The 13,261-nt window shown below is 50.6% G+C and overlaps 3 protein-coding genes across 6 annotated transcripts; 2 read left to right on the forward strand and 1 right to left on the reverse strand.

Annotated features, from left to right (window-relative positions):
• The first annotated feature begins 987 nt into the window (after positions 1-987).
• Positions 988-6,998, forward strand: LOC117652331. The gene is made up of 10 exons (XM_034397169.1): positions 988-1,168; positions 4,156-4,259; positions 4,375-4,486; positions 4,558-4,685; positions 5,005-5,210; positions 5,283-5,439; positions 5,528-5,666; positions 5,768-6,014; positions 6,113-6,304; positions 6,400-6,998. The coding sequence occupies exons 1-10, from the start codon at positions 1,120-1,122 to the stop codon at positions 6,500-6,502; spliced, it is 1,437 nt and encodes a 478-aa protein (XP_034253060.1). The 5' UTR covers positions 988-1,119; the 3' UTR covers positions 6,503-6,998.
• A 178-nt stretch (positions 6,999-7,176) lies between these two features.
• Positions 7,177-8,226, reverse strand: LOC117652361. Its single transcript, XM_034397217.1, has 3 exons — positions 7,940-8,226; positions 7,563-7,709; positions 7,177-7,462 (listed from the first exon to the last, which is right to left on the reverse strand). The coding sequence occupies exons 1-3, from the start codon at positions 8,109-8,111 to the stop codon at positions 7,404-7,406; spliced, it is 378 nt and encodes a 125-aa protein (XP_034253108.1). The 5' UTR covers positions 8,112-8,226; the 3' UTR covers positions 7,177-7,403.
• Positions 8,227-8,600: 374 nt separating this feature from the next.
• On the forward strand, positions 8,601-12,150 carry LOC117652338 (glycerol-3-phosphate phosphatase). 4 transcript variants are annotated; one of them, XM_034397205.1, is made up of 7 exons: positions 8,601-8,821; positions 9,224-9,313; positions 10,135-10,295; positions 10,695-10,832; positions 10,937-11,141; positions 11,243-11,384; positions 11,470-12,150. In XM_034397205.1, exons 2-7 carry the CDS (start codon positions 9,226-9,228, stop codon positions 11,648-11,650), a joined length of 915 nt encoding a protein of 304 aa, XP_034253096.1. In that variant the 5' UTR covers positions 8,601-8,821; positions 9,224-9,225; the 3' UTR covers positions 11,651-12,150. The 4 variants fall into 4 exon arrangements, with proteins under 4 accessions (XP_034253096.1, XP_034253087.1, XP_034253081.1 ...); XM_034397196.1 differs by having other exon boundaries at positions 8,602-8,783; XM_034397190.1 differs by lacking the exon at positions 10,135-10,295 and adding an exon at positions 9,562-9,722 and having other exon boundaries at positions 8,608-8,821.
• The last annotated feature ends 1,111 nt before the right edge of the window (positions 12,151-13,261 follow it).

Consider the following 13,261-nt stretch of genomic DNA (forward strand, 5'->3'; position numbering starts at 1 on the left):
GTGGCTGTGGCTAGCTGTGGCACCCCCTGCGCCTGCAGGTGGCCCGGAGGTCTGGAGATGCGCAGTGGCAGTCCAGGGCGTCTCCCCGCGACGCGACACCCAAAGAACGACGACCCACCCAAAAGCTCAAGCGCGAATGCGAATGCCAGGCACTCGAAGTAAAGTCCGTCCCGGCGCGACTTGTCTGACAGCTTCATAACACGCCGCCGCGCCACCAGCAGGGCCGCCAGCCTCGCCAGCCGCCACCGCATGGCTTGACTTGCTGGGCCCGGCTCACATAATAGCGGTTACGTAGCAGCCCTGGCCGCGCCGCCCTGGCCGCAGGCTGCATGGAGTGCTCGATGGAGTGTCCCTGGAGAGTCGCTGGAGTATCGCTGGAGTACTGGAGAGCCGATAGAACTCTCATTGGACACGCACTGTAGAGTCGCCTGGCCTGGAGGTGGCTGGGTGCCGGGCCCCTTACGAACCGCGGGTAGGCAGCGCCGCCACGCTCTCGCGTTCGGCGGGCCGGCCTGCCTCGCCCCTGACGCCCTGGTGCGCGCTGCAGCGCGCTGGCTGGCCATGCCGGCCGCCCCTTAGCCGCCCCTTAGCCGCCCCGCCACTGCGGCGAGGACGAGAGGACAATGACGTCACTCGCTGCTTTTGCCGAGTCTTCGGGGGCAAAAAAATGTCATGTTTCTCTCATTTGCGGCATGAGTCCTGCAGCGTTTTCCCTCGACTGCGCGCTCACCTCACAGGGTGGCCGACGACGACGGCGGCGACGAAGAACGGGAGGCAAAAGAGAAAGGCGAGGAGAAGAAGAAGGAGAAAGAAGAAGAGAGAGAAAGTGGCCGTCCAATGAGGCGCAGGGGGAGGGGGCAGCTCCCTAAATGCTCCAGACAGACGGACGGACGGGCGGGGGGTGGGGGGCAGCGGCGGCCGGCGGGGGGCGGGCGACGTTGGCGGCCGGTGGCTGTGCGAACGCGAACACTCAGTATGAATCGGGTGGTGGCCGCGCGCACATCCAAGTGAAGGCAGTTGGTTTCGAGTCACCCGTTGGCCGTTGCAGGCCGAGTCGGCCGAGTCCGTGGCGCGCGCACAGCCGCACAGCAGTCGCGCAGAAGTCGCCCGGAAGTCAAGATGAGGAGAATCTTCCTCCTCGCCGTGGTGGCCGTCAGCGTCTCGACAGGTGAGCCTGCCGTCCAGCTCGGCGTCCACCCCCTGGGCCACTTGGACCAGCGCCCCGCCCCGCCCCGAGGGGGGGGGAGGGGGTGCGGGCACAAAAGTGTCGCGGCGTGACGTAAGACGCAACTGGATGTCCTTTCCTGTTTTCACCGACTGCCGAGCAGCCATGGAGCAGCGATCCCGAGCGTCATCTCGTCGCTCTGTCCCTCTCGCGCCTGCGGTGCGGGGCGCACAGTGGACCAGAAGACCGGTGGAGGCGGCCAAAACTCTAGACGCGTTTTGAGCTCCAGAGTCGCTAAATGGGACTCGAACCGAACGTGTGACCCCACCAATCGATTCCTCGTTCGAAGAGCAAAGTGTGGCCTGTGACTGTTGCCGCGACCGCTTGCTTGCCGGGTTGTCTAGGCGAACCCTCGAGTCTCTGCCTTGAAACCACCCCCGCGTCGAGTAAGCCGAGACATGCACTGCCTTTAAAAAGCCTCGCCATAATCTTAAGTCGCCCCTGGCTGCCTTCATGAAGGCGTTCGCGCGGCACCCACAATGAAACGAGACAATGGGACGTTGCTTGCTGTTCGCGGAGCCTTGGGCCCGGCAGGCCCGGCAGTCCCGGCAGGCCCAGGCGGACTCGGAGACGCAGCCGGTCCGGCCCGGCCCGCGGGCCCGACCCACGCGTGCAAGTCGCCGCGCATGACTTGACCCCATGGGCACCACGGGGCCGGTGGACCGCTGCAGCCCCGCCTCCAGCCCCGCCTCCAGCCGAGTAGAAGGACAACTTACTCCATCCAAAGCGATTTTTACGGTGGAGCCTGTCACCGTGGCCGCCATTTAGGCCCTGAAGGACGAACCGTAGCCTCCCCTTTCGCAAACCGACCCTACGTTTCAAGCTCCCGGGCTTTTACCTGAAAGTGCAGCGGTTTCTTCCAACGCGGCCACCACTGGAAGTCCGTTCAGCACGACGCTGACGCCGCGCCCAGCTAACCCTGACATTTTGGAGCCCGCCTGAACCAGACCTGCTCCAAAATAAAACTGAAACGACAGTCCTCTTTTTCTCCTTTCGTCTCCACGTTTCCGAGAATGCAGGCGTCGATTTCGCCAGCCGATTTTTGTTGCCGGTCGTTCAGAAAAAAATCTAGGACTGTTGCTGCAGACGCCGGCAGTGGTATTCGAACCCGCGGCTTTCTTGCCTCGGCTGGTGTTTCGTAGACACGCGTTGGGAAACACGAGGAAATGGGCCGGCCGCAGTGGGTCGTCCCCGGTCGTCCCACAACCACACAAACCAACGTCCCAGCGCCGCATCGCTGGAAAAGTCACTCGCCAGACACCAGCTTTTCTCTGTCTCCCTCGCACTCAAGGGGCGTCCCGTCGGGGTGCGAGAGAGACAGACACAGCCCTTCATTATTCCACTTCCCTTTTATTCTCCTCACATTTCCTGTGGCGCGGCCCTCGCCGTGAATCGCAAGCAGCCCCCGCGGTATTTCCCCCGTCAGAATTACCAAGAAGCGTCCGAGCATCCTGAGCACATCCATCCCGCGCGCGGGCAGCGCGAGCGACAAGGATAGACAAGGATAGCGGCAGAGTGCCGTTCGCCGTTGTAGCCGCTGTAGCTTGGCTAGCTGCCTGCGCGCTGCGTGCTGCGAGCGCCGCTCGGCGTGCATGCTCGGTGCACCACACCGGTAGCGCCCAAGGTGAACGCGTCAAGAGGAAAACAATATTTGGAAGTACTGAGGCCGTGGCGTGCCGGCGGGGCGGGTACACACGCATCTTCTTCCTCTTCTTCTTCTCCTCCTCCTTCTTCTTCTACAGATCGCGGGGGAGGGCGGGGAGGCCGGCACGGTCGACCCCAGCAACCAGAATATTTACTTTCTCCTACAAAGCGTGACCTTCAAAGTAGCGCCGTTACAGCCGTCCGTTACGTAACGCCGCACAGTGGGCCAGAAGACCGGAGGAGGCGGTCAAAATCCCGGACGCGTTTTGAGCTTCAGACTCGCCCAATAATAGGACTCGAACCGAACGTGCGATCCCACCAATGGATTGCTCTCCGAACGAGGAATCCATTGGTGGGGTAGCACGTTCGGTTCGAGTCCCATGTAGCGACTCTGGAGCTCAAAACGCGTCTAGAGTTTTGGCCGCCTCCACCGGTCTTCTGGCAAATCCACTGTGCACCGGGCCGCGTGCGTGGGTGTGGGAGTGAGGCAGGCAGCGAAAAGTGGAGACAGATGATTCTTGTCGGGTTCAAACAGGACACTACCTTATCCGAGTCGTGACGTCGTGACCACGAGGCCGGGCTAGGCCTGGCGTGGCGCGTGCCCGTAGACACCCCTCGATCCAAAGACAAGCCAAAGACCGCCCGCAAAGTCCCCCGATGAGTCTCGCTATCGCCGGCCGGCCGCGTCGCTCTGCGTCGCTGTAGGTCCACTGTAGGTCGCTCCGGGTGGTCCTGGACGTGTCCTGGACCGCGGCCCGCCTGGACTCGACTAACTCAACAGGTTCACTCGGCTGGTCTCGTGTCTGCTCGCGCCGCGGCGCTCAGGCTTGCAATTCTACCCTGTTCGACACAATCGGGACATGGCAGCGCAGCGACCACTGCCGACCACTGTTTGTCGTTCTATCTCTTTCGCACATTTACGTGACGCTCCATGAGTGCGAGAGAGACGGAGTTTTCGACTTTTCGCAGTGTGAGCCATGAGAACGCACGACATTTGTAATTTCGAATATCGTAATGGCATGTCATCGTTCGTACTAACGGTGCAGTGGCGTTAGATTTTATCGCCCTGGCCGGCCTCCATGCTGGACTCCATGCTGGACTGAACTGGTCACGCAGCTGGCAGATCCCAAACAGTACCTCGTCGTTCTGTCTCTCTGGCACCCTGACGGAGCGTCCTGCGAGTGCGAGAGAGACAGAGCGACCAAAGCAGGAAAGCACTGTTCGTAGTGGCTCTGCAGCCACACACGCCACCCACCGGGCCACTCACCCTTTTCTCTTTTTCGCAGTGTACTCGCAGAAGAGCGACAAGGGCAAGGAGGACTTCCAATGCCCCGAGGGTTCCGGCAACGGAAACTTCGCGGACCCCACCACGTGTAGAAGATTTTACCAGGTGAGAAGTCACAACGCGTGCAACGGCGTCCGAAGGGCTGCCTACCCACCAGGCGCTGACACGGCAATTCAATTTTTCTCTGCAAACATTCATTCCGCCCCTTCCCTCCCCGCAGTGCGTGGATGGCTACCCGTACCTGAACCGCTGCCCCGCCAGCCTGTACTTCGACGACGTCAACAAGCTCTGCACGTTCAAGAACGAGGCGCGATGCGGCCCACTGCCTACTAGTGAGTGCATTCGCTTCAGGGTTTTCTTTCTAGTCGCGTTCCGTTGCTAAAGCGAGGTTTAACCCCGACAGCCCCCGCACCCATCACCGAGACCCCCGTGGACCTGGCGCAGAAATGTGACCCCTCCAAGTGCCAGCTGCCCTACTGCTTCTGCTCCAGGGATGGCACCCTCATCCCCGGAGGGCTGGAGCCCGCCGAGGTACGTCGCTGTACACAGGAGTGCACAGTGGGCCAGAAGACCGGTGGAGGCGGCCAAAATTCGAGACGCGTTTTGAGCTCCAGAGTCACTAAATGGGATTCGGACTGAGCGTGTGACCCCACCAATGGATTGCTCTTCAAACCAGGAATCCATTGGTGGCGGTCACACGTTCGGTTCGAGTCCTATTAAGAGACTCTGGAGCTCAAAACACGTCTATAATTTCAGCCGCTTCCACTAGAGAGCCTCTACCGGTCGGCCCACTGTGAAGCGTCGTGGCAACTTTTGCCCACTTACTTGACGTCGTTCTTCCTCTTTCCAGACTCCGCAGATGATCCTGCTGACGTTCGACGGCGCCGTCAACATCAACAACGTGGAGCACTACCAGAAGGTGCTGACCGACCAGCGCAAGAACCCCAACGGCTGCCCCATCCGCGGCACCTTCTTCATCTCGCACGAGTACTGCGACTACCACATGGTGCAGGACCTCGCCTCCAAGGGCCACGAGATCGGCACCGAGACCATCTCGTAAGTCTCCGTCTGGCACTAAAAAAAGGGGCGAGTAGTTGGTACTTGAACCTCGTTCCTTCCCGTTGTCAGGCTGCAGCAAGGCCTGCAGGACAAGGGCTACGAAGAGTGGGTCGGCGAGATGATCGGCCAGCGGGAGATCCTGCGCCACTTCGCCAACGTTTCGAGGAGTGACATCACGGGGATGCGGGCACCCTACCTCAAGCCCGGCCGCAACACGCAGTACGAGGTGGGCAATCGCAACCACGGCCGAACTCATCGGTTTTCCCGTCAAGCTAACCCCTTTCCGAACTCACGAGCAAATTTATCCGCGCCAGGTGATGGAGGACTTCGGCTACATCTACGACAGCTCCATCGGCATTCCCCCGTCCAGGGTGCCCATCTGGCCCTACACCCTCGACTACAAGATACCCCATGAGTGCAAGTCGGGCACCTGCCCCACCAAGACTTTCCCAGGTGAGTGCACTTTCCGTGCCCGCATTGTTCGTGCCGTTGGGTTGGCAACAGCCGACCAGGACCAGCCCCATTTGACCAATTTGACCGCGCTGCCCCGCCAGGCATCTGGGAGGTGCCGCTCAACGCGCACTACGTGGAGACCTACGAGGGCGGCCACTGCCCGTACCTGGACCAGTGCGTGCTGCACAACCACAACGCCGACGAGGTGTTCGAGTGGCTCAAGGAGGACTTCAACCGCGCCTACAAGCAGAACCGAGCGCCCTACATGATGCCCTTCCACACCAACTGGTTCCAGATCAAGGAGCTGGAGCAGGGACTCCACAAGTTCGTCGACTGGTCAAAGAGCCTGTGAGTTCTCGCCTCCATTTTTCGATATCTTTCGGCATGGTGTCCCAGCCCACCTGCCTCCGTGAAGTCTGAAGCCTCCACTTGTTTGTTGGTCGCAGGCCGGACGTCTGGTACGTGACGGTGACACAGGCCTTGGTGTGGATGACCGACCCGCGGCCCGCCAAGGACCTCAACTCGCTGGAGGCGTGGAAGTGCGACAAGAAGGAGAACCTGCCCCCGCCGGCGTGCAGCCTGCCCAACAGCTGCGCCGTGCCCTTCAAACCGCCAGAAGCCAACTTCTCCGCTACAAGGCAAGCTTGCACTAGCTAGCACAGTGCAGTGGTGAATCAGTGGCCACCTTCGTGTGTCTCATTCCAGAGAACTTGACTGAGCCTTTCGGTTGCAGGTACCTGACAACTTGCCGGAGCTGTCCGAAGAGATATCCCTGGCTGGGCGATTCCGAGGGAACTGGCATTGATGGCAAGGACCAGTACACACCAGAGAACTGAACAGGGAAGGCCAGAGGGCACCCCATGGGGCACCCCTTTCCCTTCACCACTGCCTCCATTCTTTTCAATGTTAACTTAGCGACAGGATCGTATCATGATCGTATGGTGGGCATTCCCTTTTACAACTAGCATAACTACAGCAATTCGGGAGACAAAAGAAAAAAAATCTGAGAAATACCCAACACAACACTTGATATTCAGTTTTAACTTGTTAGGTCACAAACACATACAGTAAAATTGTCTGAAGTTAAACCCCTTCTCATGATCAAACAATGATTCTACAATCTCTATTACTTGTGCTGTGGATGACATCAGAAGACCTTTTTGCATTGTATCAAAACTGAAGCTTCATTCAACGAGTGAAATTCAGAAATGCTATTGACTGTTATTTTTTTTCAACAATGTTGTTACATAAGTGAATAAGTAAATTTTAATTTTGTAATTGTTCTTCTTTGTAAAAAGACTTTATTATTATTATTAAAACAATTTTAAGAAATTGTTTCTATTATGCATTAGAAAGGACATGAACCTCACAGCAGTGATCTCTACACCAAAAATAAAAATAAATACAAAATAAAAATAAATACAAGAAGTTACACATACTGTTCGGTGCATGTAATGTTTTCCCTAGAGAGGAGGGGGTTCCACAGCATAAATAGAAAAAAAGATACAAATGATTACTTAAGACAAAGTTTTACTGTACACTTTTATAAAATTCATATTCACAATGCAGAAGCAAACATATTGCTGATTTGTACTCACAGTGGTGTCAGCGGTGTGTACATGTTCAATGATAGAACTTATAAAGTTTAAATTTCCTAAGCATAAATTTACACCAATTCAAGTTCTTTTAAACTTCTAGAAGTCCTGCTACAACCAATTTGCTTGAGTTTCAAATGATCTACCATCCAGTACGCATAGGAACCCATGGAGACAGAGTATCACCAATCTTGGTGCGAGCTGTTAAACATACAATGAGGAAAGTATTGAAATCGCACAGTATCACAATATACTACAGAACAGAAACACAATATGAGGACCATTGTATTACACAACATACCAGGGTAGGGAGGGAAGTCTTCTGGGTGAAGTTCAATGTAATGCTTGATCTTGGCCCACTTGGTACGGACTTTTTCACGTCTCCAGTCACGTATAATGAGACCAGCATAGACACCAGCAGCCATAGCAATTGGATACCTCCAGACACCTACATGATTATAAAGTAAGAGAAAAGAAAGAAAATAAAAATAAAAGAGGGATAAAAAGTTTTCTTGTTTTTTCGACAAGAAACTTCAATTGGCTGACATTTCTATACATGAGCAGCACAATGCAATCCTTATCGGACTTCAGTGAAGAGATGACAAGACAACACAGGGAGAGATTTTTGGAAACACTTACAACTAAAGAAGTTTGAGAGCGAGAGGAAATTGAACGTACCTGTGTAAGCTGGTTTAAAACGAGCAACGTTGTAACTCATCACTCCAAAGAACCCAAAGGTACCGCCGAGAATGGACATCCAAGTATCCGAGAAAAGGGATGGATTTTCTCGAACCTCATCATAAGCCAACCTTTCTAGATGGCTGTTGATGGGAAAATCGACGTACGTCATGGTGAAAACCTTGAGACTGAACCGATTTTCGAACCTAAATTGCTCCCTAACCTATCACATCAGGGACACGGGCCCTTCTAGCAGACACAAAGACAGAAGACCATCGGCTCTCTACAGGGTGGCCGGTTATCACAGCTTTTGTCCGTCGATCTATGTGTTCAATGAGAAGCAATATAAAATGTAAAATACGTTATGAAAGAGGAAAGTTAGAGAATTTTTCCAGAATCAAAACCCACTAAGATGAAATTTTGTTCGAATTTAACTTTTTACAGCACGCAGTTGGCTGTGTTTCAACTTGGAGGTTTCAAAGTAGTAATCTGCTACCAACAGCAAGCCTCAAAATAAGTCGCAAAGTACACTGTTTGTCATCATGATAGACTTATCAGGCAAAACACCTCTTTGAGAAATTTAATTTAAAAAAAATAAATAGATTAAGTGCTTTTAATAGTTCTCAAGTAATTTATCTAACCTTGTAGTTGCGTCTTGTTCAGTTGGCGTTATCGGAAGCAGAAAGAACCTAGACAGACGACGAGACGTCGATACAAGCAACTAACCCATCAAGGTCGAAATCCAAATTTTTTGGCAAACCAGCTTTGAAAGGGACATTGTAGTGAGCTGCAAAAAATCGCTTTCAAGTTTATCCTTGCTGATTTTCAGAACTTACATCATTAAGTAAGTGTTCGAAATTGCATTTCGTTTCAGTGTTGAAGGTGGGTCCAATGGGTTAAGGAATGTCAAAGTTAAATGGTATGATTTGAAATGCTTGAACAAGTTCAGCATTGACTAGAGAACTAGTAAGATGAACAGCGTTGTTCTAAATTTCATACTTTGTTGTTTTCACGTGGTGTCATAAAAGTGTGGTTGAGAATTAATGCACGTTTTCTATCACCTCCATGTTTCCACAAATTGAATAGATTTTAGACATTTTTTGTACCCTGTAAATTTGATCCTACGCTGCAGGATGGATTGTAATGTTTGACAGGTGTCTGTGGAATTCTTAAGAGACCTTTCCATAGACATTGTGAACCATTTCTGAAAGATGATGCAAAATTTTATGATTTTTTTAAAGCTATTGAATTTCTATAATTGAAGCTTCTCATTTTCTTTTCCAGACATGGCTGCCCTAAATTTATCAAATATGAAACCAGAAGATTTCAAAGAGTTTATGAATTCTTTCGACACTGTCTTAACAGACTGTGATGGTATGTATTGCCTTTTGCCATTGCTCAACTCTTTAAGATGTTTTGCTTAAAAGAGCAACGACAAGACGCGCAAAAAAATGAACTGTCTATGAATATTTTACTGTTTTTTCCAAGGTGAAGGCTTCATCCCTTTTGTAATAATGTATTTTAATTATCTCTTTTGAATATGGCAGTCAATTAAAACCAGTGACACACATACGAAAACTTTTTTAAAATGATGAATGATATTACTGTTGTATTTTGGGCAGGTGTATTGTGGCTAGGAACTACTATTATTCAAGGGTCCCCAAATGCAATAAATTTTCTCAAGAAGTCAGGAAAAAGAATCTTCTATGTTACAAATAACAGCACCAAGACACAGAAGGAACTTCTTTCTAAAATCGACTCAATGGGTTTCAACGCTTCAGAAGTATGTTTCAATTTACTACAATACTGGTTGGGAAAGATTAAAAGTTTGGGCTTGGACTTGATTTTGCTTTTTGACAGCTCATTGGTGCTTGTAATTGATAATTGCAAAATATTTCAATGGGGGATCTAGGTGCATTTTAATGTTTCTTGTGCCATACTATACTTGTTGTGTAAAGTCATTTATTATGCATGGTGTCTTTTCTGTAAATGTTTATTTTAAAAGGTGGCAGAAGAGCTTAACACGGAAAAAAAGGTGCTTGGGTGGCTTGGACTTGCACATTACAAATAATATTTTGTTGTGATGCCATTTGGGTGCCATATTGCCATTGGGAGTTGTATGGTCTGGCACTGGCAATTATTGTTCTCCATATTATGAATTTCTACTAAGAATGTATGCCATAACTTGCCTACAGGTGTGTTATGGATCTATTCAGAAATCATCTCAGGGTCACCACAAACTATTAACAGACTGAAGGAGATAGGGAAGAAAATATTTTATGTGACCAACAACAGCACCAAAACTCGGGATGAGTTGTACAAAAAGTCTCAAGATATGGGATATAAGTCTGATAAAGTAGGTGTTGACTGCTATTTGTGTGGTTTTCCTTTAACATTTTTCATTAATACTTTAACCAAGTTTTTTTCCTTTCTTTCAATATGTTTGGGACTTAGATGTATTTGCATCTGCATATTTTTGTTTTTGTAGAGATCAGATCCAAATGCCATGTTTGCTTAACTTTTCAAATCCATGGTTCTTGCATGTATGCTTGGTTGTGAGTTTTCTGTTCTGTGAAATTACCTTAAAAAAAAAAAGACACATAATCATCCATTTATTACCATTTTCTTAAATTTTTTTGTGCATGATCGTTTGATAGTTGTGTGACTGACAATGGAAAGCTAGTTATGTAAGATGCTTCATGTAAACATTATCAAGACTATGCCTTCTAATTTGTGTTAATTGTCATTTTGACAGGAAGAAGTTGTGAGTACAGCATATCTTGCTGCCAAATATCTTCAAGAACAGGGGTTCAAAGACAAGGTTTATGTTATTGGTTCAACTGGTATTACTCAAGAAATGGATATGGCTGGCATTAAACACACAGACATTGGGGTATTTACATTTTGAGAATAAAAGTTACCATGTACAGATCCTATTCCGGTCTTCTAGATTTGCTTTCCATCATTTTTCTGACACTTTGTCTTCTTTTGTTGCAGCCAGACCACATGCCTTCCTCTTTGCCGCAGCTCATCAGCCAGAAGCTGGATCCTGAAGTGAAGGCAGTTGTTGTAGGCTTTGATGAGCATTTCAGCTACCCAAAAATGCTGAAAGCTGCCAGCTATCTTGCCCGCAAAGATTGTTTGTTTGTCGCAACAAACACTGATGAGCAGTTTCCCATGAACACGGAGTTGGTCATACCAGGTAAGAATTAATATAACTCGGATCAGAAAATTATTTCTAATAATTCTGGTGTTTGTGTAGAAGGTTTGCTTTTTTTTTTAAAATTTCTGCCTCTCTTCTAGGTACAGGAAGTATAGTGCGAGCAGTAGAAACCTGTGGCGCTCGGAATGCATTTGTTGTTGGGAAGCCTCATTCTTACATAAGTGAGTTTCTTGTAAAGACTCACAAAATTGATCCCACTAGAACCATTATGATTGGGGACAGGTAAGAATATCACTGTATTCCTGATATGCATATTTACCTTTCATCCTTGCATGTTAAATGTTATGCTGCTCTTCTCTATTTTTAGATGTAATACTGATATACTCCTGGGCAAGCGGTGTGGTTTTAAAACTCTGCTTGTGCTCAGTGGGGTTTCCACAGTCAATGAAATAAACAGCTGGAAGGAATCTTCTGATGAAGAGCTCAGGCAGCTTGTGCCCGATTTCTACATCGGGAAACTGGGTGATCTTTTACCAATGATGGAGTGAGATGCACTTAAGTTCCAATTTCAAACAAACACAAAAACAAAGGCATGTGTACTTCTTTTCTGTCAACCCAACTAAACATGTTCACTGTGAGGGATTTCTAAATCCCTTATCCTAGGGTCAAGTCGCAGGGAAAGTGTTGTCTCTGTGCAACTCTCTCAGGTTTTGTCTAAACCACCTATTCTTAGTGCATTTATGTAGTCTCACATCAGTCTTTTCTACATGTACTTTTGGCTTTTCAAGATGTCATGGCATTTTCACTCTGGATGATATAGAGTAGTGTTTTTCCAGGCAAAGTTTACTTCCATACATTCAGTGTCTACAAAGTTTTGATTTTCCAAGTATTCCAGCATGGATGAACCTGTTTTATTCTTTCTTACGTTTTTCCTCTGTGATTTTACGTCCATCAGGGTGTAGAGAAAATTGTTTTGGTGTAAGATCTAATGTTTTGAGAACCAATATGCATAATTTCATGAATACATAGACCTTTTTTCCTTTCTGAACTCTGGAATCAATCTTCTTTATTCAATCCCTCTGTTCCATTGACGGCCAGGGTGCGTGCGGGCCGTCCTTGCCTAAGGGCTCCGAAGGGGGTAATGAAGGGCTCTACTCCTGCCGCCCGGCGGGCAGGCAACACAAGGCCGCTACGTACGATGGGTTGCCTGCCAGCGCCTGCGCCGCCAGCACTTCGAGGGTCGCTGGGTGGACCTCAGTCGGTGGCGCGCCCTGGCGGCAGCACTGTAAGTCGCGGCAGTGGCTGAGCTTCAGGCCGCTGCCGCAAGGTGGCGCCTCCGGTCGCTCCGCTCCGAATATCTCAACGAACGACGTCTCAGGCGTCTGAGCCACCAGCCGGTCGAAGTAGCACACCCTCGTCTCGAGTGCCGGGGAACCATGCGTTAGATTAGTTGACGATGGTACTTGGTACTTCTGTGCAGGCAGAGATTTCGGGGTCCGTGGACACGTCGCAGGGCACAGGCAGGCGGCACAGGCAGGCGGCACAGGCAGGTCAGCTAGGCACAGCGCGCCCGGCGGGTAGGCAACGTAGTGCACTGCAGCGCGGCGGGTTGCCTACCCGAGCTCAACGGGCGTTCGGACTCGCCCGAAAATCGTCAGTGTTTCAATGTCTCTTCAATGGAGTCGTTGTTTGTGGGAGTCGCTTCGGTCCTGGGCTGGGCTCTGGAATGTGGAGCAGTAAGGCCCTGCAGGGCGTACCGGCCCTTTCGCCGTTGACACGACGCACGAATTAATCGAAACTAAAGCAATTCCTAAATAATTAAGGCGTCCCAGTTGGAGACCAACTTTTGAGCCAAGTCGGTCGGTGAGGTGCTTAAACTCCTCCTTGGGTCGCATGCGTGCCCCGGCCCCGGCCCGGCCCCGGCCTAGCGCGCCTAGCGTAACGTGTTGTAGGAAGGTTAAAGTCGCTAGGCGCCAGCGCGCTAGCGTTGTCAGGGAGTCAGACTGGTGGCGGGGCGGGGCGGGCCGGCCAGGCAGTTCCAGCAGCAATTTGGGTCCTTTTGCTGCGACGTGGCGCCGTGCTCCTATCCGCCAAGGTAAGAGCGCGCGCACACACGCACACACTCGCACACCGACTGGGGGGCGCAAAGTCCCCTCGAA

The sequence above is a fragment of the Thrips palmi genome, unplaced genomic scaffold (assembly GCF_012932325.1).
Source record: "Thrips palmi isolate BJ-2018 unplaced genomic scaffold, TpBJ-2018v1 HiC_scaffold_10, whole genome shotgun sequence".
In the NCBI taxonomy this organism is placed as follows: Eukaryota; Metazoa; Arthropoda; class Insecta; order Thysanoptera; family Thripidae; genus Thrips; species Thrips palmi.